This window comes from Puma concolor, chromosome B1 (assembly GCF_028749965.1).
Source record: "Puma concolor isolate L17-30 chromosome B1, mPumCon1.1.hap2, whole genome shotgun sequence".
NCBI classification, from domain to species: domain Eukaryota; kingdom Metazoa; phylum Chordata; class Mammalia; order Carnivora; family Felidae; genus Puma; species Puma concolor.
In genome coordinates, this window is record NC_141670.1 from 45,191,459 (window position 1) to 45,212,786 (window position 21,328).

General features: G+C 47.2%; 1 protein-coding gene across 3 annotated transcripts in view; it reads left to right on the forward strand.

The window, feature by feature from the left end:
* The first annotated feature begins 4,711 nt into the window (after window positions 1-4,711).
* The window catches only part of RAB11FIP1 (RAB11 family interacting protein 1), a 32,996-nt gene continuing 16,379 nt past the window's right edge, over window positions 4,712-21,328 (forward strand). The window contains exons 1-2 of one of the 3 annotated variants that reach the window (XM_025921900.2): window positions 4,712-5,168; window positions 20,176-20,618. In XM_025921900.2, coding sequence (XP_025777685.1) covers window positions 4,792-5,168; window positions 20,176-20,618 — 820 coding nt within the window. In that variant the 5' untranslated portion in view covers window positions 4,712-4,791. Of the gene's footprint in view, window positions 5,169-14,102; window positions 15,266-20,175; window positions 20,619-21,328 lie in introns of those variants that run through there. The other 2 variants (XM_025921901.2, XM_086703716.1) reach the window with 2 other exon arrangements.

The window sequence follows — 21,328 nt, forward strand, 5'->3', positions numbered from 1 at the left end:
TTAACCTCCGCATTGCCACACCCACTGGGACAGTGGAAAGAGAGCCTGATGTTGGGGACTTGTTTCCCTGGCTCGGTGACCCCTGAGAGGGAAGCCCCTTGCTCACAGAGCCTACGCACCTTGATCGTCTCCTTGGTTAGTCGGGCAGCTGGACTTGAAGCCAGAAGGCTGTTTACCAAGCACGGCAGTGAATGAGTCATGTGTGGACATCTGTCACCACACCCCAGAGTCCGAGGCAAAGGAGAAAGACAAGCAGCCATTACCGGCCTCTCTCTGCTCCTCCCTGGGGCTGGCTAGCACATTAGCTCGTTCAGCGCCTCCAGAGGTGGGTTTTGAGTTGGATCTCTTGCAGTTGGGGGTGGACTGAGGAGCTGTGGGCAGGAGCGATTGGTTGGCAGTGGCAGAGTAGTGAACGGCTCTCCCTCTGCTCGCTCTTCCCACCCCCAGCATGGCTCTACCGGAGACCTCATCCTGGGGGATTGTTCCCGGCTCCTCCTAAAATCAAATGCCCCCCTGGTCACCCAACCGCACAGCTGGTGTCTGAAGTCCTGGTGTGCTCCTCTGTGGGAGGAGGGCAGGAGGGCTAACCTGTCCAGTCCAACCTGCCAGGCACCTTGTCCACGTGCTCAGGGCTCACAGAAACTCTTTTCCTCTTTCCATCAGGGCTAGAGGCCAGCCGGCCAGAGGAAGGAGAAGTCATCTTGCCCCACCCCGGCCGTGGGAGGTGTTTATAAACACTCCCGGAATGCAGTGAACCTGCGAGGGGTCAGCCGCCCCAGGACCGCCCAGGCTGCTGGAGAGGGTGGGAGGGACGCCCAGGTGGATTCCTCCGAGTGCAAGTGGGGAACAGGGCTCCTGGTCCTTGTCATTGCACCTGCACACCCCCCGGTCTGGACTGGGGGGCTGTAATATTGGGAGAAGACAGGCTCACCCCCGGGTGGTCAGCAAGTGAGTCTTGAGGGACAATGTGCTCTGGCTCCTGGCTTCTCTCTTCTCCGACAAATCTCCAGTGCCTGGCTCTGGTGTGCCCACACTCCTCTGAGTGAGCCCCTGCCGGTGTCCTGTGTCTGGAAGGATCTTCATCTTGATTTCTTGAGGTGGTGGGGCAGCCATGTCCTCCCCAGTCTACCTACCACCTCCGCTCTAACCACAGAGCCCATGTGTCTGACAGAAACCCAAACACATGACGTCGCAAGGTGCTCGTAATTTTTCCTCCCTCCTTCCCCCCCCCCCACTTTGTCTTCTAATCCTTTCCATGAATGGAAGGGATGCTTTGTGTCATGCTCAGCCAATGAAGCTCTCCAGCTAGGTTTAATTCCTTGCTATCTTTATTGTGGGGCTGCACTAACAATGTGAGTGTGGGGGAGAATAGGAGATGAGAGCTGAAAAACTTTATTCCCAGGGTCAGCTTTTTTTTTTTTGATTAAAAATTTTTTTTAATGTTTATTTTTGAGAGACAGAGACAGAGCGCGAGCAGGGGAGGGCAGAGAGAGAGAGGGACACACATACACAGAATCCGAAGCAGGCTCCAGGCTCTGAGCAGTCAGCTCAGAACCCCACGTGGGGCTCGAACTCACGGAGCGGTGAGATCATGACCTGAGCTGAAGTCAAACGCTCAACCGACTGAGCCACCCAGGTGCCCCTCCCAGGGTCAGTTTTGACCCCAAATCTCTGACTTTGTTCAGCTGGGATGTAGTTGAGCAGTGCACAGGTAGGAAAACCGGGAGGGAAGCATATGCCTTATTTAATACGGTACCAACTTGAAATAGACCCCGAGGATTAGTAAGTGGCAGGGTGGAATGGCACCAGAGGCGGCAGTCCCCAGGTGAAAATGAAGCCATCTGGCTGTGACCTGCCATGATATTGGCTGCCAGGCTACTTCAGCTCATACCTGCCTTACAACTTGAAGCACAGCCTCATCATGCCAGTGCTCAAAATCCCCTGAAGGTGGCTCACCCTGGCCTAACACGGTGGTATAAACTCCTTAGCCTGGTGTTCATGATCTACATGATCTGGGCTCACCTACCTCAGCTGTCTTACCAAGGTATCTCTACGACCCACCCCCAGTGTCCTCCTAAAATATCCCACATTCCAGCCCCAATGGGGTGTTCATAACCCCTGCACATGCCATGAACTCTCTGGCCCTCATACCTTTGCATAGGCTGTTCTGTTCTTTCTGAAATATTCTTCACCCGTGCCCCCCTCTCTGCCTGTCAAATGCGGTATATGCCTTAGGGCTCAGCTCAACCGCACTTCCTTCATAAAAATCCACCCGCCAAGAAAAATCACTCCAACCTCAAAACCCCCAAAGCATTTTATTAGTACAGAACTTCCTTTACAGCAGTTGTCAGTGTGTGCCTTGGAACTGGATCTTGTTCAGAAGGCTTTGTGCCCTCCGTAGTTCCTAGCACATGCCGGGAACCAAGTAAGCTCTCAATAAATCTTTATGATAGTGAATGGAGTCATGAGGTTGAATGACACTAATATATTGTCAAGAAAGGGAAATGGTTGGGGTGTCTGGGTGGCTCAGTAGGTTAAGTGTCTGATTCTTTTTTACTTTTTTTAATTTTTTTTTAATGTTTATCTACTTTTGAGAAAGAGAAAGCCAGAGCACGAGCAGGGGAGGGGCAGATAGAGAGGGAGACATAGAATCCAAAGCAGGTTCCAGGCTTTGAGCTGTCACCACAGAGCCCAATGCGGGGCTCGAACCCACGAACCGCAAGATCGTGACCTGAGCCAAAGCCTGGGGCTTAAACAACTGAGCCACCCAGGTGCCCCAAGTGTCTGATTCTTGATTTTGGTTCAGGTCACGATCTCACCATTTGTGAGTTTGAACCTGGCATGGAGCTCCACGCTGACAGTGTGGAGCCTGCTTGGGATTCTCTCTCTCTCCCTCTCTCTGCCCCTCCCACAGGCTGTCTCTCTCTCTCTCTCAAAATAAATAAACTTAAAAAAAAAAAGGGGGGGGGAATGGCACCAAAACAACAGAGTTCTGTTAGGCTTTCCCATCACTTACCTGTCTGGTGCCTCCTTCCTTTTCCCTTTCTATCACCATTAAATATTTACAATGCACTGAATAGGTCTTACCCACAGGGTAGCTACCCTCCGTTGCAAACCTGAGGCATAATGTATCTTCTAATCTCCTCCATGGTAACAGGAAATGCTATGTACTGACATAGGCTGGAACAACCGGCAAACTCTTCAATTCCAAGGCACTTTGTGAGTACCTACTGTGCACCCAGGTTTCTGCCAGGGGCTATGGAAGACACAAGTAAGTCACCACCTGGTCCCCGCTCTGACAGGGACTACTGGAAGCTAAACCGTGGGGGAAATCTGAGCGAAGTCTCGCAGGATGAGGGTAGGCAGAGGGGTTGGCAGGGCAGCTACAGGACAACCAAGTGAGTACAGGCCTGGAGGTTTGTTTGGGAGATAGAGGATGAGTTAGGGTGGGGACAAAATAGGAGTGCCTTGAAATCTGAAGTCTGAAGTATATGCAGTTGGTGGTGAGGCAAAATCGCAGGTTTATGCAGGTCAGTGAAGCAATGTGTAGTGTGAATTGAAGGGAGGATAGCCTAGTGATCAGGTGAGAAACTAGCAGCAATTCAAGATTGGAGTTCTGTAGCAAAAACATTGGACAGGAGTCAGGACACCTAGGTTCTAGTCCTGGCTCTGTTGTGGGACCCTGAACGAGTTACTTCTCTCCTCTGGGCCTTTCCTTAGCTGTATAACCTAAAACGTTCAAAATGCTCTTTCCAATCTGATGACCCACCCATGGTTGAGCCTTTGAGGTAGCATACTGGGAACGAAGGGAATCTGCCAATCCAATGGATATCTGGAACAAGGAAGTAAATGATTGGGAGCCGAGAGATAAAAAGAAGGGAGAGACTGAAAAGGATCCAGCCAGGGAGAATTGGGGAACTGGGGGGGAGGGGGGGGCGGGGGAATGGCACTCTGTTCCTGAGGTCTGGTTTAGCAATCCTAATTTCAGTTCCTCTTTCATTCTCCTTCCCTAATTTAGCCTCTTAGCCTCACCTTTTTTGGTGAAGGCAGGGCAAAATAAGACACTCCCACACCACCTCCAGGTCGTCTCCCCCGCCTTACCTTCCCCTTTTCTGGCCCTCGAACGATCCTCCTCCTCCCCCGCCCACCTGGCGCCATCCCAGAACCCACCGTTCTCCAGAGTAAGCCGCCGACTGTCCCAAACAGAAAAAGCGGTGAATTTGAAATCGCGTTCATTATCACCCTCATAGCTACTCTTGATTGAGAACTCACCGCGTGCCAGGCTACGTTATTATTATTATTATTTTTTACAGCACTTGTTTGAGGTGATTGTTATCTCATTTTATGGATGAAGAAACTGAGACCAAAAGATGTTAAGTAACCTGTGCCAGCTCACACACCTGCCAGTTGGCGGTGCCAGATTGGAAAAGAGGTCTGACTCCCAAGGCAGTGCCCCGACCAGTTCCGGTTGGGCCTTGCGACCTTTGGCAGTTGGGGACCTCGTCCCTTAACTAACCACACCTCTCACGCCGGAATTCTCCAAGTCCCCGCCCCCGCCCGGCCGCGCCGGCCTCCCGCACCCCGGTATTCTCCAGCCAGTGCGGCGGAGGCCCGACCCGGCGCGGCAGGTGGGGCTGGCGGGGCGGGCGGGGCGGCCCGGGCGGGGGAGGCGGGCCCTAGGGGGGGCGTGGCCGGAAGCCTTAAAGCGGCTGGGGCGACGGGATGGGCCGCAGGGGCCGCACATCCCGGTGATCTTCTCTTCGCTTCAGAGCCGGCCGCGGCGCGGTCACCATGTCCCTGGCGGCCTCGGCTGGCCGGGGCCCGGGGGCCGTGTGGTCCCCAACGCACGTGCAGGTGACGGTGCTGCAGGCGCGGGGCCTGCGGGCCAAGGGCCCCGGGGGCACGAGCGATGCGTACGCGGTGATCCAGGTGGGCAAAGAGAAGTACGCCACCTCGGTGTCGGAGCGCAGCTTGGGCGCGCCGGTGTGGCGGGAGGAGGCCACCTTCGAGCTGCCGCCGCTGCTGTCCGCCGGGGCCGCGCCCGCGGCCGCCGCCACCCTGCAGCTCACCGTGCTGCACCGCGCGCTCCTCGGCCTCGACAAGTTCCTGGGCCGGGCCGAGGTGGACCTGCGGGAGCTGCACCGGGACCAGGGCCGCAGGAAGACCCAGTGAGTGCGGGCCGGGGGAGGGGACGCGGAGCGGGGAGGTGCGGGGCGAACGTGTGGCTTGGCGCTGAGATCCACTTAGCGCGCGGCAGACACCGCGCCGCTGCGTCCCAAAGGGACGGACGGAGAGAGGCCTTTCGAGAGGGATCTCCCCGGCCGGTCACCGTATTCTCACCTAACTTCAACTTCTCCTTCGGCTGTCCCGCCCCAGCTCTCCCAGCTTGTGGGCTCTTTGCGGCGGGCGTGCGGGGTGGGGGCGGGGAGTACCTGGGGTAGTTTTGAATCTGCAGGGAGACGCTCAGCGCCCGGAACTTAGTAAGCGCTTAATGAATTTTTGATGAATTGAAAATACATGTGGGCTGACGAATTCTTCTTATTACTGTGGGTAGTGTGTATGTGTGATACACACATTAGCTTCTGTGGAAAGCCTCCTGGGTATTTCACTGTCCTAGCCACTGAGCTGGGAATGGCGGGGCCAGAACGCAGGGAGGATTAAGTGGAGGAGTGAAACCCACTGACACTCTCGGGCCCCAGAGGCTCACCGAGGGGCAGAGCAGAGGCATTGCAGTGTGGCCGCGCCGCTTAAGGGGTTGGTGCAGAGAATTTGCCTCTCTCTCCTCCCCTTTTCAACCCCCTCCTCCCCTGCCTCCCCAAAGCATGCTAAAACAATTTAACTTTTCAGACTGAAAATTATTAACCCTGTTTGTCCTGGGCCCCAAATTAGTAAGGTGTGCTGGTTGGAGCCAGGGTCTGCCCTTGGCCAAGCTAAAGTGGGTGGTAGGCACTGTTTCTCTTTGGAGTTTGTCAGGTTCTCTCTGGTCCTACTCAGAATGGATGACTGCTCGCCTGTGGCTTCTCGGTGGCTTCTAGGTGTGGAGTTCTGTGCTCGGGTATCTCGCTCCCACAGGGAAAGCTGGACAACACCCAGTTCACTTCAAGGTGTCACCCATTTGTTTGTTCTCTTTCACAGGTGTTTGCCATGGAGCATTTGATTATGCTCATATCCTATACCAAAAGCTGGGCTCCTTAGCTTAATCGGTTGCTTTGTGCTGGACGGTAAATAGGCACGTCAGTCATATTACCACAGGTCCTCCAGTTGGTGAAGCATACTGATTCACATTGGGTGTTTTAGATCTACACGGCATTTTCACTTTCCCTTGTGAACAGGACAGTAAAAGCCAGAGGGTTTGAAGTTACCAGATTCCCTTTTCTGCAGGGTGGGTCCAATTTCAGCTTGCATGCTTGTGAACGTATTACCTGATTCACTTATCTGGCCAAAGATGAATAGGCATTTTCTGAATTCAAATCAGATAAAAATAGAGAGCCTTGAGGTGAGGATGGATAGGATATCTCTTGGCATCAACTTACAAGCCAGAAGGTGAGCAGTGTCTTTGCTAAGGAGGTGCTGAAGCAATGCTAATTTTCCATTTGATTAAATGACATTTGGGGCCTTGGGCTGGCTTCCTTTCCGGCTTCAGCTGGGCGTCATTGGCTGTCCTTTGTCTTGTCCCATCCCAAGATGTGTGGATATTATCATCTGTTTCTGCCGTCTGTTTCTGTTGGAACATCTTATTCCCTTGAAGGATAGATCACATGTCCCTGCCAGAGATGAGGGTTCCAGATTCCTGGGTCGGGTGCCCACTCTGGTCCTGACTCATTGTTAGGCTTCAAGCGACTCGATCTCTAAACACCCAAGTTTCCCTATTTATATGTGGAGCTTGTTACCAGCTTAATTGATGTTTATAAGATGTTTCCAGGTTCCTGGATTAATGGGTCCTGTGTATAGGCTCGGAAGGTTCTGTTAACTGCTTTGTGAGGAATGAAAACCTCCTTAAATTCCCTATTTCAGAAAGGGTTCAGAGGTCTACATCTTCCTTTCTGTCATTCTCTCCAGTGTAATCCTAAACCTAGATGGTTCCTCCTGTCTATTGTAGGAGCTGATTACCACTTAGTCGCAGTATCAACTTTGTAGGAAAATGATGCTTAGTTGATGTGTTTTTTTTTTTTTTTTCGTAACTGCAAAGGAAGTCTTCTTTGCCCCATCAGCAGTAGGTGAAATTGCAAGCTTTCCATCTGCCACTTCCTGGGACTTTCCAGGGCGCTAGGGAACCTAGTGAAACCGAGCTTCTCTGATGCCTTGGTACATCACTTGGGTGCTCAAGATGGCTGACATGTGGAGAGTGATGCATACCGAGAGAGGTGGAAGTTTACCAGAAGGAAACTGGTTGGGCTAGGAAAATCATTTGAACTAGTTATTAATGGTTTGACTCCACCTTAGACATTAAAAACCAAAAACAGGGGCGCCTGGGTGGCTCGGTTTGTTAAGCGTCCGACTTCGGCTGGGTCATGATGTCACGGTGCGTGAGTTCAAGCCCTGCGTCGAGCTCTGGGCTGACAGCTCAGAGCCTAGAGCCTGTTTCGGTTCTGTGTCTCCCTTTCTCTCTGCCCCTCGCCTGCTCATGCTCTGTCTCTGTCTCGCTCTCAAAAATAAATATACATTAAAACAGAATTTAAAAAAAAATAAAATAAAAACCAGAAACAAAACATAAGTTCAATTTTGGTTTCCAGGTGTGTGTGTGTGTGTGTGTGTGTGTGCGCGCGCGTGCGCACGCGCGTGCATGCATGTGTGTTAACCTCTAGCAAAGAAGAGTTGCTGTTATTTAGAGTATGACTTTTGTCACGGGTCCAGAAACTCAAGACGTTAAGAGTTAACTGTGCTCATACTTCCCTTTGTTCTCTTGATAAGCCCTCATCCATCATATGTTTGGAGTTCAGAAAATATGCTTTTCATGACTCAAATTTGGGGGACCTCAAATTTAGTGTGATGACACACATCTTTAAAATACCAAGTGGAGACTGACATAGAGGTAGGATACTTCTAATAGGGAATAGTGTGTGGCCCCTTTTGTTAAGAAGAAACTGAAATGGGGGCACCTGGGTGGCTCAGTCAGTTGGGCATCTGACTTTGGCTCAGGTCATGATCTCACGTTTTGTGGGTTTGAGCCCCGCGTCAGGTTCTGTGCTGACAGCTCAGAGCCTGGAGCCTGCTTCGGATTCTGTGTCTCCCTCTCTCTCTGCTCCTACCCCACTCATGCTCTCTCTCTCTCTCAAAAATGAATAAACATTAAAAAATATTTAAAAAAAGAAGAAATTGAAATGTGTTTATTTTGCACTTTATTAAAGACCTGGGGTCACAGTTGGGCCTTGGTGAAATGGGAACCAGTTAAGTCTCACGCTCATAAAACAGACCTGAAGCTGAGAGGCCAGAAGGGTGGGGGGAACCTTTTTAGGATACTAAGAGCAACAAAATTTGGGGGAAATAATCTGTTCAAAACAGATTAAAATAAACATCCATTCAGGCTAGTGACTGAAAGGCCATTGTGTAACTAAATATCATGACACTTAATACTGTAATAGTCTTCCAGCTGTGAAGGGAGAGTGAGTGATGGAGAGTCATTTTCTTATGTCTCTTGAAGATGCAAGAGGGAGTTTGGTTGCACATGAAAGATTTGAGATTTTGAAGAACTATAAGTGTAGTAAGCTGCTATAATAAGTTGCCAGAGGAAATCCGGGTTATTAAAAAGAAATAAAGGCTCAATGGTTGTTTTCCTGGCAGAGTTGGATGTGGAGAAATGATTTAATTGACCAGAGAGATAAATAATAAGCTGTCAGGGGTACCTGGTTGGCTCAGTTGGTTAAACGTCCGACTTTGGCTCAGGTCACGCTCTCACGGTTCATGGGTTCAAGCCCCGAACTATCAGCACAGAGCCTGCTTCAGATCCTCTGTCTCCCTCTCTCTCTGCCCCTCTGCTACTCTCTCTTGTAAATAAATAAACGTTAAGAAAAAAAAAGCAGTCAGTGTTTGTGCTTATACTGTTAAGTTTCCTAAGTGCAGTTAGGTTTTTTTTGTAACCGATTGGAAAATTGGAGCAGTGTTACTGATTAAATTTTTCCTTTCTTGGGATTCCCCTTAAAGGTAACATTGGGCCTTTCTGGAAACCCTCCTGCCTCTCACAGTCCCCTCCTACTCCAGTGTAGGAAACTGACAGCTCAGTGCTTGAGACAGAGTTCTCTGTCAGCTCTGGGACAAGTAACCCCAACCTGGTTGTAGCCATGGAATGAAATGACTAAGAAGGGGAGAGTCATTGTTCCGGTGATGGGCAAGATGCTCCCTCATGTTCTTCATGGTATTATTTGTTTATTATTATTTTTTGAAGGGCAGGGGAGAGAGAGAGAGGGAGAAGGGGGGAGGGAGAGAGAGAGAGAGAGAGAGAGAGAGAAAGAGAGAGAAAGCCCGGGAAGGGCAGAGAGAGAGGGAGAGAGAAATCCCAACCAGGCTCTGGGCTGTCAGTGCAGAGCCAGACTCAGGGCTCGAACTCAAGAACTGCGAGATCATGACCTGAGCCGAAACCAGGAGCCGGACCCTTACTTGACTGAGCCACCTGGGAGCTCATGGTATTGTTTGGTTACGATTTCATTTATAAGATATTTAGTTAGCTTGGGGAAAGTTCCAACCACCCCCCCCCCCTTTTTTTGGTCTTTAAAGTCCATATTTTTAGTACTTTTTTTTTTTTTTTTTACTGAAGTATAGTTGACCCACAATACTACGTTAGTTTCAGGTGTATACCATAGTCATTCGACAGTGCTATATGCTGTGCTATACTCACCGCCATCCGTCAATGCAGTGTTGTTACAGTACCACCGACTGTTCCCTATGCTGCACGTTCATGGCTGTGACCGATGCCTTTCACACCTGGAAGCCTGTGTCTCCCACTCCCCTTTACCCCTTTTGCCCATTGCCACCCCCTCCCTTCTAGCAGCCACCACTTTGTTCTCACTGTATTTATGGGCCTGTTTCTGCCATTTGTTCCGGTTTTTAGATTCCACATAGAAGTGAACCCATATGTATTTGTCTTTCTCAGTCTGACTTACTTAGCATAATACCCTCTAGGTCCACCCATGTTGTGGCAGATGGCAAGATCTCATGCTTGTATTTTTAGTAAATGTATTTTAATACCTTCTAGGTGCCAAGCACTGGGGTGTAAACAATAGTGACCAAAACAGACACGATCCTTGCTTTCAGGAAGTTCAGAGCCTTGTGGGGGAGACAGACGTTAGGCAAATGAACACATGAATAAATAATCATGGATTATGATAAGTACTGTGGAGGAAGAGAACAGGGTATCATAAGAGGAAAGAACAGGAAGGACATGGCTTAAAGAAGGGGATGCTTCTCTGAGGCAGAAACCTGAAGTACAAAGAGACTTTTCTGGTGACAAGTAGAGGAAAAGGGCCTGAGGCAGAGGGAACAGCCTGCACAAAGGCCCTGAGGCTGGAACACCTGGGACGCTGGGGGGATTGTATAGATTGAGGCTGAAGAGGAAGGCAGGGTTTTATTTAAGAGCAGTGAGAAGTCACCGAGTATTAAAAGCAAAGGGTGTTGTGATCCACGTTGTCAAAAACCACTGTGGCTGTTGGGTGGAGAATGGATTCAAAGCAGGCCTCCCCTGGAATCAGATAGACAAAATGGGAGGCTGTTACAGTAATCTAGGCCACCAGTGGTGGTGGCTTGCACTTGGGTGATGGCCATGGAGGTAGACAGAGGTGGTGGATTTCAGAGATATTTTGGAAGTTTAGTTGGCCTGATTTGTGATAGATTGGATGTGGGTGGGGGGAGAGAAGAGGAAGTGATAAGAATGAACTAATAAAATAAAGAGAGCTTGCTGTTGAAAATGAACCAGGAAGTGATGGTGCCTTCTTTCCCCAGCAGAGTGAGGTCACCATTACAAAGACAGCTTTGGGCAGTGACACCTGTGAGTAGAGTCTTCTGTTGGAAGGAATTAGTAGGAAACACCATTGAAACCAGGGTGGAAACCAGGGTGTGTATATGTGTGTCTCCAAGTATTTACAGTTTTAAAACAGGCCGAGTCTTTGTTTTGTAATAGTGTACGTAGCTAGTAAAATCTCACCGGTGCGCTCTAACACAGCTGATGAGGTCACTGCTTCAAGGAATATAGGACTAAGAAAAGGGAAAATAATACATAACATTAGGAAAAAGAAACCTGTAAGTGAAAAATAAAACTCTAATAAGTTAACCATTTACATGTTTTTCACATTAGGGAAGGTGATCGTTCAGGAGAGTCTTGTGCCTTTTTTGTTGTGCTTAAACTTCCTTTTGGTTACAAAGACTTCTATTGTAGTTCTGTAACTACCATCGGAGGGAGGTTTTTATAAATAGTATTTGATATGTCATTTTAATTGTAGCGATTAACCAAAAAATGTTATAATTACATGGAAAGCAATACATGTGCTTATTAAAATGTCACCCACTCTGACATAGGCTTGCTGACCTTACCCTTTTCGCCCTTAACAGTAATCTTAGGTATCTATTAAAAATAGTACAATTTTAGTTGCCATACATCCTAGAAAACTGTGCTCCTCACTCTACACTTTGGAGACGCGAAGGATGAAGCCCTAGGCTAATGGAGAAAGTGATAGGAGGTCGTTTTGGGCTTTATTTTCATCTCAGAGCAGTTCCTTGTGTGACCTTTGGTTCTGGGTCTTGTGCAGATCTCTAAATCTCTGGGCCTTTGAATTCCAACAAAATCAACACCGGGACCCTTGTATTGGCTTTTGAAGAAAATCGGTCCACTGCCAAGATATTTGTTTGGGAAAAGACTTGGCAGTGAGAGCTTCTCCTCTTAAGGTGTCCTGGGTCCGATCTTGCGCCCGAGCTGTGGCTTAGGAGACCAAGTCTGACTCTGCCTGCCTTTCCCTTGGCCCCGGACCACTTTGGTCTTGTTCTTTGTTGTGTGACTCAACGCAGGAGCTCGTAACATCTGTGTGAGTGAGTGAATGGTTGAGGTCCCTGTAGGCACAGAGCGGGTGGTCGTTTGCCTGTGTGGACATGGAAAACTGTTTAATCTTAGAATTAGCCCAGTGGATCAAAGACCAGGGGTGCTGGAGGTATGAAGTCAAAGCTCTGCTCTTTCAGTTTCTTAGTTTGGGCTGGGGCTTGTCAGTTGCCTTTTCTTAACACCAAGGAAGCAGGTTCCCTTCTGCTAATGATGCCTTTGGCGAGGGAGCTGCAGTTAGCCACTAATGAGATGAGAAATTCCTTTCCTGCAGAGAGAAGGCTGTAGATCTTCTGTTAGAGAAAAAGCAAGGATTTTAGTCTCCAGGGTGTCCCTGAGGGACACATTTAGGAATGTGCCTGCGGAGAGAAAAAAGGCAGCGCTAATTAAGTGTCCTTTCCTGAATGCTGGGCTTTGAATGGAGTAGAGGGGAGGCATTTATAAGAAATCCCAGAAAAATGTTTCTAGAGGTGTGGCTGCTGTACGCTTCACCTTTTAAACACTCTTTTATGAGAAGGGACTTGGCTAACCTAGGTGGAACAATTCAGGCTTCCAGAAAGCCTGGTCTGAAAAGGCCTCTTGTGATCATGAAGAATGGATGTCCTGTGTGGAGGGCACCAGGCAGCACGCTGGGTCCCGGGATATTTCTTCAAGTGTGTTGCCTCTTCTAGCACCAAAACTGGGGTTTTCCTTTTATGCTAATGGAACTTTGCATTTTTGCTAGTCATTTGTTGTTAAAACAGGATTTTAAAATGTGGGTTCCCCTCCTCCTCTTTCTTGGGACTTAGCTGATTACACGATAAATCATAGACACTCTGCTTTCTTGCCAGGAACTCTCATAGAAAGAGTGTGAACCTGTTTGTGGGGCGGGGAGTGGACTGTTGGATCCCTTATGCTAGAGTGTATTTGTTTCCTTTTGTCCTGGTCCTGAGAAGGTGAACAAAAGCCATTGCATGTTTGTCCCGTCTCTTTGCATGAATAATAAAGGACCCTGTGGTTGCCGAGACATTGTTCTTTGACGGACCAATTGGGCAAGAGGCGAGATACCTGATCTGATGGTAGAATATTAACATTTGTGGCTTTTTGAGATATGATCAAGTAAAAAAACAAAAAGGCAAGTAAATGAATACAGGAGGGGTGCACTTCCATGTTTAAAAACGAGTTGATGTTTTTCCAGGGGCGCCTGGGTGGCGCAGTCGGTTAAGCGTCCGACTTCAGCCGGGTCACGATCTCGCGGTCCGTGAGTTCGAGCCCCGCGTCAGGCTCTGGGCTGATGGCTCGGAGCCTGGAGCCTGTTTCCGATTCTGTGTCTCCCTCTCTCTCTGCCCCTCCCCCGTTCATGCTCTGTCTCTCTCTGTCCCCCCCCAAAAAAATAAAAACAAACAAACAAACAAACAAAAAGTTGAAAAAAAAAAAAAAAAGTTGATGTTTTTCTAATTTGTAGAGAATCTTAAAATACCGATACTTGCTATTTCTTATAGTCTTCACCTATAAGGAGTCTAGCATTGAGTGATTTCAACTTAGAAAACATGTCTTGATCCTTATACTTCAGTCACGCCATCTCGGCATATCCCTGCAGTAGTTTGGAAGCCCTGTGTCTTGTCTGCTGTGTAGAAACCCTGAAGGGTTTGATCTGAGGATCGTCACATCTCTCAGTAAGTTACAGAAAATACACACTGACTGTGGTGTTTTAAAAGACTCGTATACTTTTTAATTTTGGAGATTGCGGAATACAGACTTACTTTGTAACTGAGCCATTTCCTCCTCCCTTCAAATGCAGATCTTTATTGTTTGTGTTTGTTGGATAGGTTTGGTTATCTAGGGGCAGGGCCAGTCAGAAATGTTGAGATCTTAAATTCCCTTCTGAGAACTCTCTGCGGGGGTAAACCACGGTATAGAAGCATTTGGCGGGATATCATACAGCCACTAGAAATGGTGGGTATGAAGACTGTAGGGCAAGAACGCACCACACGCTATAAAAGTAAAATCACATGTAAACTCTGGTTACAACCAAGTAAGGATTATAGCTAATACTTATTGAATGCTTATTAAGTGCCAGACACTACATATATTAAGTCCCTTAATCTTCATTAGCATCCTTATGAATTAGGTGCTTTCAGCCCTGTTTCAGAGGAACCTGAGCCACAGAGAGGTTAAGTAACTTGCCTGAAGTGTCTCAGCTAGTGGTTGTTAAAACGTACAGGAAAAACACTTCAAGAAGATATGTAAAAAGGAATAATGGTCACATTAGCATGAAAGTAAGTCCATTAAAAAAATTAACAAAAAATTCTCTGTAACGTGTTGTGCTCACTTTCTAAGAGAATTTCTGTAGAGCAAATAATAGGGAAGGGACCCAGGGCATTTTCAACCTGCTTTTTCTGTTCTGCCTCCTTTAGCACACCACTTACCAGTTTTCAGGATGGAGTTTGGTGGCTACAGGTGGCCTTTCAGTGCCGCTAGAATGGCTGTTTTAGGGGTTGGGGTAAAAAATGAGCCATTTGCCGCTCTCAGGAATTCTTCTAAGTTGTTAACAACGGGCAGAGAGGAAGCGTCACCGAGGGAGGCAAGGCTGGCCGATTGGTCATTCTGTAGTCAGAGTAAGGTAATCAAGACCAGGTACAAAGGGCAGTAACAAAACATGTGAAACTGCCTCGCCCGTGTAGGGAACACCACAGACGTTTTATAGGCCATAAACATTTCTGTCCCTGTTTGCTCTCCATTGCTTCTAGGCTACCGGGAGAAGAGTCTGGACATTTCACCCATATGGAATCCCTCCTTTTCAGAACCCCATTCAGATGTTCTCAACTGCTAACCCCACATGTTCAGCCTTCTTTTTATTCCCTGGGGAAGACAACGAATGAGTTGCTTTTTAAAAATTCTTCATCCGTGAAAGATTGAGAGTGTCCTCTGTGTCAAACACTACATCAGGTGCCTTTCTGTTCTTCCTGCTTCTTCCCTCACCTGAGGCCATAATCCCCTGTGTCATGATGCTTGGTTACCATGGAGATGACTCATGCTATAAGTCACGGTTGAGATTTTGCAGGGAACAGGTTGGGGCGGGGGCCAGTCTACCACTGACCCTGAGTCCAGACCAGACCCACAGACAGAGAGCCCTGGAAATTAACACACATGAAAATGTTGAAGTGACTCATAGAGCCATAGTGGTCTTTCTTTCCCTGCCTTCCCTGGAGCCTCCTGTGTCTAATACAAGTATGCAGTATTAATTCGTTTTGCTGGAGCCCCTAGGTAGGTGGTTCGTATTTAATTTTGCTGAGGACCTTATTTGTGTGTGAGAGCCCTTATTTGGGATGAAATTGTATGCGTTAGCAGGCATTTCTTTCCGTGTCTAATTATTTTCTCATGCTTCAAAGTCAGAAAGAAAAGGCAACAGTGGTTCTAAAGGAGCACTTTGTGATGTTTGGTGAGCCAGCTCTCTCTCTGTCCCACTGGAGGGTATGCCTTTTAGGGCAGAATCTGGCCTTTTCATTTTGTATTTCCAGTGGCTGCTATGTAAAAAAAAAATTGGAAGCGAATCTTTGAAGTCATCATTTCTCTGTACGTGTCTGCCCTGCGGAATGTTTCAAAGGAAAAACATGTTTGTTTCAGCTGCAGAAAGGTTATTTTTGAGACATACCGGCCAGTCCTTTACAAGGATAATCCCGAAAGCCTGCATTGCTGTGAGACTTCTCATTTCCCAAGAGTAGGAACCATACTCCCCTCACCCTGCCGCATTCCGATGGAAGGCCCCCTGTGATCAGCTTTCCACGTATTTGAGCCGCGGAGTGAGACACGGTGCATTCTGAAAGCAGACTGGCCCTGAGAATTGGGCATGGTTGGATAATTCTAGCTCTTCTCAAAATGACTATTGAAAGGCCCAGAAGATTTGACGATGCGGGCCCAGGCAATAGAAGACATAAATGAATTTTTCTGTATTTTTAGCTCTCGCCTTGTCTTGTGTTCGATTAAAAACACCTAAAACCCCAAACCCCCCAAAACTCTAAAATAGCAGGGTAGCCTGTTTGGATAATGGGCATTTTTGTTTTTGTGTGCCCAGGACCATCATCCCTTGACTGAGGGGCATGGAGGGTGGGAAGATTGAAGTTTTCATTTTGTACCATTTTGTATGATTTGAATTTTTACCCTATGCCTGTTATTACTTTTGAATATAGTTTTTTTTTATGTTTCCTATCACTTTTTATATATTCAGACATCCTTTTAATTTCCAAAGAATTGAATTTTTAATTATAAGTTAAAATAATTACTTGATTACAGAAGGGATCATTTGATTTTCTTGATAGGTTGCAGGAATTTTTCAGAAATACGGGCTTAAAAACAAACTACCTTGGGATTATGGCTTTCTTTCTGTACCCTGCCCTTTGGACTAGGAAAATCAACCCAGCCCTGATTTTTGAGATAATTCAAGCTTTCTGGGCCTACCTGAAAGGTAATGCTGGAACACACCCACGCTGCCACCTTACCTACACTGGGTGGCTTTGCTGGGACTTTGTTATTCAAGAATTGCTTCCGTGAGGTGCTGGAATTAAGTGAGCTAAAAAACAAATGCATAAAAAGGCACTTAAAATAAAATTGATGCTTGAATGCGGAAACCCACAAACGTATCTGGTTTGGGATTTCTTAGGGTGAGAGACATTTATGAATCATGGCTTTCATTTATTATAAAATTATCCTTGTGCCAAAGATTCCTTGCTTAAGTGGTTTGTTTGAACGTCATGTTGTTAGACGGAACAATTCCTGTATTCTTTTCCAGCTTTAACAAATCCAGCACAGATTGTTAAAAATTCTGAACGTTTGCATGGGACGCTTACCTGTGATTCAGTCTGCTTTTCACATCCTTAAATAGCTCTGTGGCTGTTCTTAGCTACCTGGTCTTTGGTTTGAGGTTTGCCTGTGAAAATAAAGGATAGGAACAGTTGCTGGAGCGTCTATTCACACCTCCTAGTGGTTTTAGAAGTTCCCCAAACAGATCCCACTTTAGTTCCCCGGGGACTGATCCTGGGCATAGGTGCCCAGGGAGGATTCTAGAGTCAGTTGTAGCTTCGCTCAAAGTAAACAGACTGGTGGTGATACTTTTGGAAAGGAGGGCTGGTCCCAGGAACTGTGGATGGCACGCTTTGAAGGTCATCTTTGCATCCCCTGCTTGGCTAACAGTATGAGTTGTGTGGAGGAGGCTGGGGAGAAGGCCGGACTGACCCCGCTTCCGTGGGCAGAGAGGTCAAACTTCTTGCGGCCGGTGTGGTCATCGGAACCTCTGCATTCAGCTTCAGCAACTTCCCCTTTCAGGTGCCTGCAGTGGGTTTTTACCAAAGCTAACCACCCTTCATCACCAGGGCTACCATTTAGCCGCATGACGGGCAGATGAGAAAAAGAAATAATCGTCTGGACATCTAAACGACAAATAAGCAAGCTATTCCAGGCTAGGTCTTGGAAAATATATTGTGAAGACACTAGGCTGGCAGGGATGAGGTTGTCCGTAAACACCTTGCGTCTCCCCCTGCCCCGCCCCCCCCCAGCCCCCCAGCTGTGGATTGTGGTTTTAAAAACCATAAAAAATCTCCTCTAAAAGTCCAGAATAGTAGCTTATATCATTTTCTCCAATTTTTGGATGTTTTTAAAAAAAATTTTTTTTTTAACGTTTTTATTTATTTTTGAGACAGAGAGAGACAGAGCATGAACGGGGGAGGGGCAGAGAGAAAGGGAGACACAGAATCGGAAGCAGACTCCAGGCTCTGAGCCATCAGCCCAGAGCCCGACGCAGGGCTCGAACTCGCGGACCACGAGATCGTGACCTGAGCTGAAGTCAGACGCTTAACCGACTGAGCCACCCAGGCGCCCCTGGATGTATTTTTTAAATCAAGTTTAAGTTGTTCTTGATGACTTTGTATACTGGACTCTATATGTAATCTCATGATTTATGGTTGGTGGTGACTGTGGTGGGATTTCCCCCTTTTCTTCCTAGAACATTTCTTAGTACTTTTTTCCTCGGTACTTTCTTTCTTATGGTAGGGCCTTTTAAATGAGAAGCTTAAACCTGCCTCAGAAAGAATTTATTTATTTTCTTAAGTTTTATTTATTTATTTGTTTTGAGAAAGAGAGAGAGCTGGCGAGGGACAGAGACACCTAGAGAGAGAATCCCAAGCAGACTCACCACTCAGCACAGAGCCCAACACGGGTTCAGTCTCACAACCTTGAGATCGTGACCTGAGCCAAAATCAAAAGTCAGCCGCTTAACCGACTGAGCCACCCAGGCACCCCTCACAGCCCCCCCCCCCCCGCCTTTTTTTAAAGTTTATTTATTTAGAAAGAATTTAAATTTGAATCTCCTCTCTGTGTGTTGCGAACATGGCCCATGGGAGGTGAGTTAGCAAAGAGTGTAAAGCAGGAATCTTGGGGTTAGAGAATGAATAGGACCTTTGGAGAAATGCAGAACTGATTCAGAATCCTGGCCGTGCCCCTTAACAGTGGTAAGACCTTGTACGAAACACTTAACTTGTGAGCCTCAGTGTCTTTGTAAAGTGAGTATAATGTCTACTGTGTGTCATTCTGGGGACACTAATTCCAGGATGTTCCTAAGTGTGCACAGTGCCAGGTTATGTTGTAGATGCTATTTAAGTGTTAGGTTTCTGCTTCCTTCTGCCCCTTTCCTCTCAGTTGTAAAACGAGCTAAGGTAGTGGGGCAGGGATCTGCCCTGCGAGCAAGACAGGCTGAGAGTGAAGGAGGAAACTGTGCTCTTTTGAGCAAACCCGTCATTTCCTTTACGTCCACGGCCCTCAGCTCTTAAGTAGGTCACCCCAAAGAACATCCAAATGCGGTTTCTCAGTTTGTACGGTAACGCCAGGGATGGCTGTCGGTGGACCGTGGATTCAGACCTATTTGCTCTGTAGTGGTCATGCCACGGATCTGCCTCACCTTCTTGGAGGTCACCAGATGGAACATGCCAAGGGGAGATTTCTTTTTCTGAAGTTTGTCTTTCAGTCGAGTTGGACTGATACAATACTTGCCCTGTCTTCAAGTAGTTTGCAAATGACCCATTGAAATACTTGGATAATGTTTGAAATCTTCTCTTTTTAGGAGTATTAAGCTAGGGAAGAATGCATCCTTTCCACTTCTAATTCTTATTATTTTTTTAGTGTGGTAAAATATAAGTAACAAAATTTACCAACCGTTTTTTTTTTTTTTTTTTAATTTTTTTTTTTTTCAACGTTTATTTATTTTTGGGACAGAGAGAGACAGAGCATGAACGGGGGAGGGGCAGAGAGAGAGGGAGACACAGAATCGGAAACAGGCTCCAGGCTCCGAGCCATCAGCCCAGAGCCTGACGCGGGGCTCGAACTCACGGACCGCGAGATCGTGACCTGGCTGAAGTCGGACGCTTAACCGACTGCGCCACCCAGGCGCCCCTACCAACCGTTTTTTAGTGTATGGCTCAGTCCAGTACATTCACACTGTTGTGCCACCGCCAACCGTCCTTGTCCAGACTTTTTTATTTCCCGAAACTGAGACTGTACCCATTAAGGACTAATTCTTATTCACTTCTGGCCCCGGCCCTGGACAGCCACCGTTCTCTGTGGATTGGACGGCTCTAGGTACTTCATAGAAATCGAATCATACCATATCTGTCATCTCGTGACTAGCTCATTGCACTCTTTTTGAAAAACAATTTTTTTTTTTTATTCTGTGTTTTCTATCAACTCCCTGGCAGGGATGGTTCTACAAACCCTTGCCCTTTTTTCTGAGATTTATGTGTCAATTTCCATTTTGCCTTCTGTTTGTGTATGATCTTTGCATCTTTCCCCTATTGAAGCCAAATACCAGTCCTAGGAGAGGATTTGATGGAATGTTTGTTATATTTATTTTATTTTTAGAAATAGCTTATCGAATAAAGATTTTAAGTGACTGTACGTTCAGTACAGAATCAGATCCTATCTTTGCCTACGGGGTGTCTTCTCAAAAATAAAACTACAGGTTCTGCCTTCATTCCCCACCCCACCCTCTACTCTCCAAAGAAGAGAGCCCAAGAATGCATTTATCTAAGAGGTTGGTAGTAGCAGAGAAGAAGAGAGGCCAAGTTAATGGACATTGTGAACATTGTTTTAGGCCCAATTCAAAGGTAACCTCTCAGCCTTTCTCCTTGTAGGTGGTATACCTTGAAATCCAAACCAGGAAAGAAGGATAAAGAGCGAGGTGAAATTGAGGTTGACATCCAGTTTATGAGAAACAACATGACCGCCAGCATGTTTGACCTTTCCATGAAAGACAAGTCTCGGAATCCATTTGGGAAGCTGAAGGACAAGATCAAGGGGAAGCATAAGGATAGCGCGTCCGATACTGCTTCAGCCGTCATTCCCAGTGTCACACCCTCCGCCGACAGCGATGATGAGTCTACTTCAAAAGACAAGAAAAAGAAGTCGAAGATCAAGACCTTGTTTTCCAAGTCAAATTTGCAGAAAACACCACTTTCCCAGTCCATGTCTGTCCTGCCTACTTCAAAGTCAGACAAAGTGCTGCTTCGTCCTGGAGGCTTTCAGTCCCGGTGGGAGGATGATGAAAATGAGGATGAGTCCTCCTCTGCCTCTGATGGTGAGTTTTCTCCTCCTCCTTACTTGGCGCTCTCTCTCTCTCTCTCTCTGTCTCTCAGTCTACTTTGCTTTAAGAGAGAAGAAACAATGTGGTGTCTGGGTGGCTCAGTCAGTTCAGCATCTGGCTCTTGACTTTGCCTCAGGTCATGATCTCACGGTTCCTGGGATCGAGCCCCGCATCGGGCTCTGTGCTGACAGCATGGAGCCTGCGTGGGATTCTCTGTTTCCCTCTCTCTTTCTGCCCTGATCCTGCTCACCTCACTCGCTCTCTCTCTCTCTCTCTCAAAGTAAATAAACTTTAAAAAAAAAAAAAGAGAGAAGAAACAAATCTTAAGAGAAAGATTTTAATTCAGTTCCTCAGTTACTAAAATGGTGATGATGGTCATGATGATGGATGATCTTGGTTAGAAAGGCTTCTCGGGCCGCTTGGGTGGTTTAGTCAGTTAAGTGTCTGACTCTTCATTTCGGCTCACGGTTATAATCTCATGGATTGTGGGATTGAGTCCCGCATTGGGCTCTGTGCTGACAGTGCAGAGCCTGCTTGGGATTCTCTCTCTCTTCCTCTGTCTCTGCTTCTCCCCTGCTTGTTCATGCATGCACGCCCTCTTTCTCTCTCAAAATAAATAAATGAAATGAATGAATGAATGAATGAATGAATAAATAAATAAATAAATAAAAAGAAAGGCTTCTCTATTTCTAAGCACTCTGGTT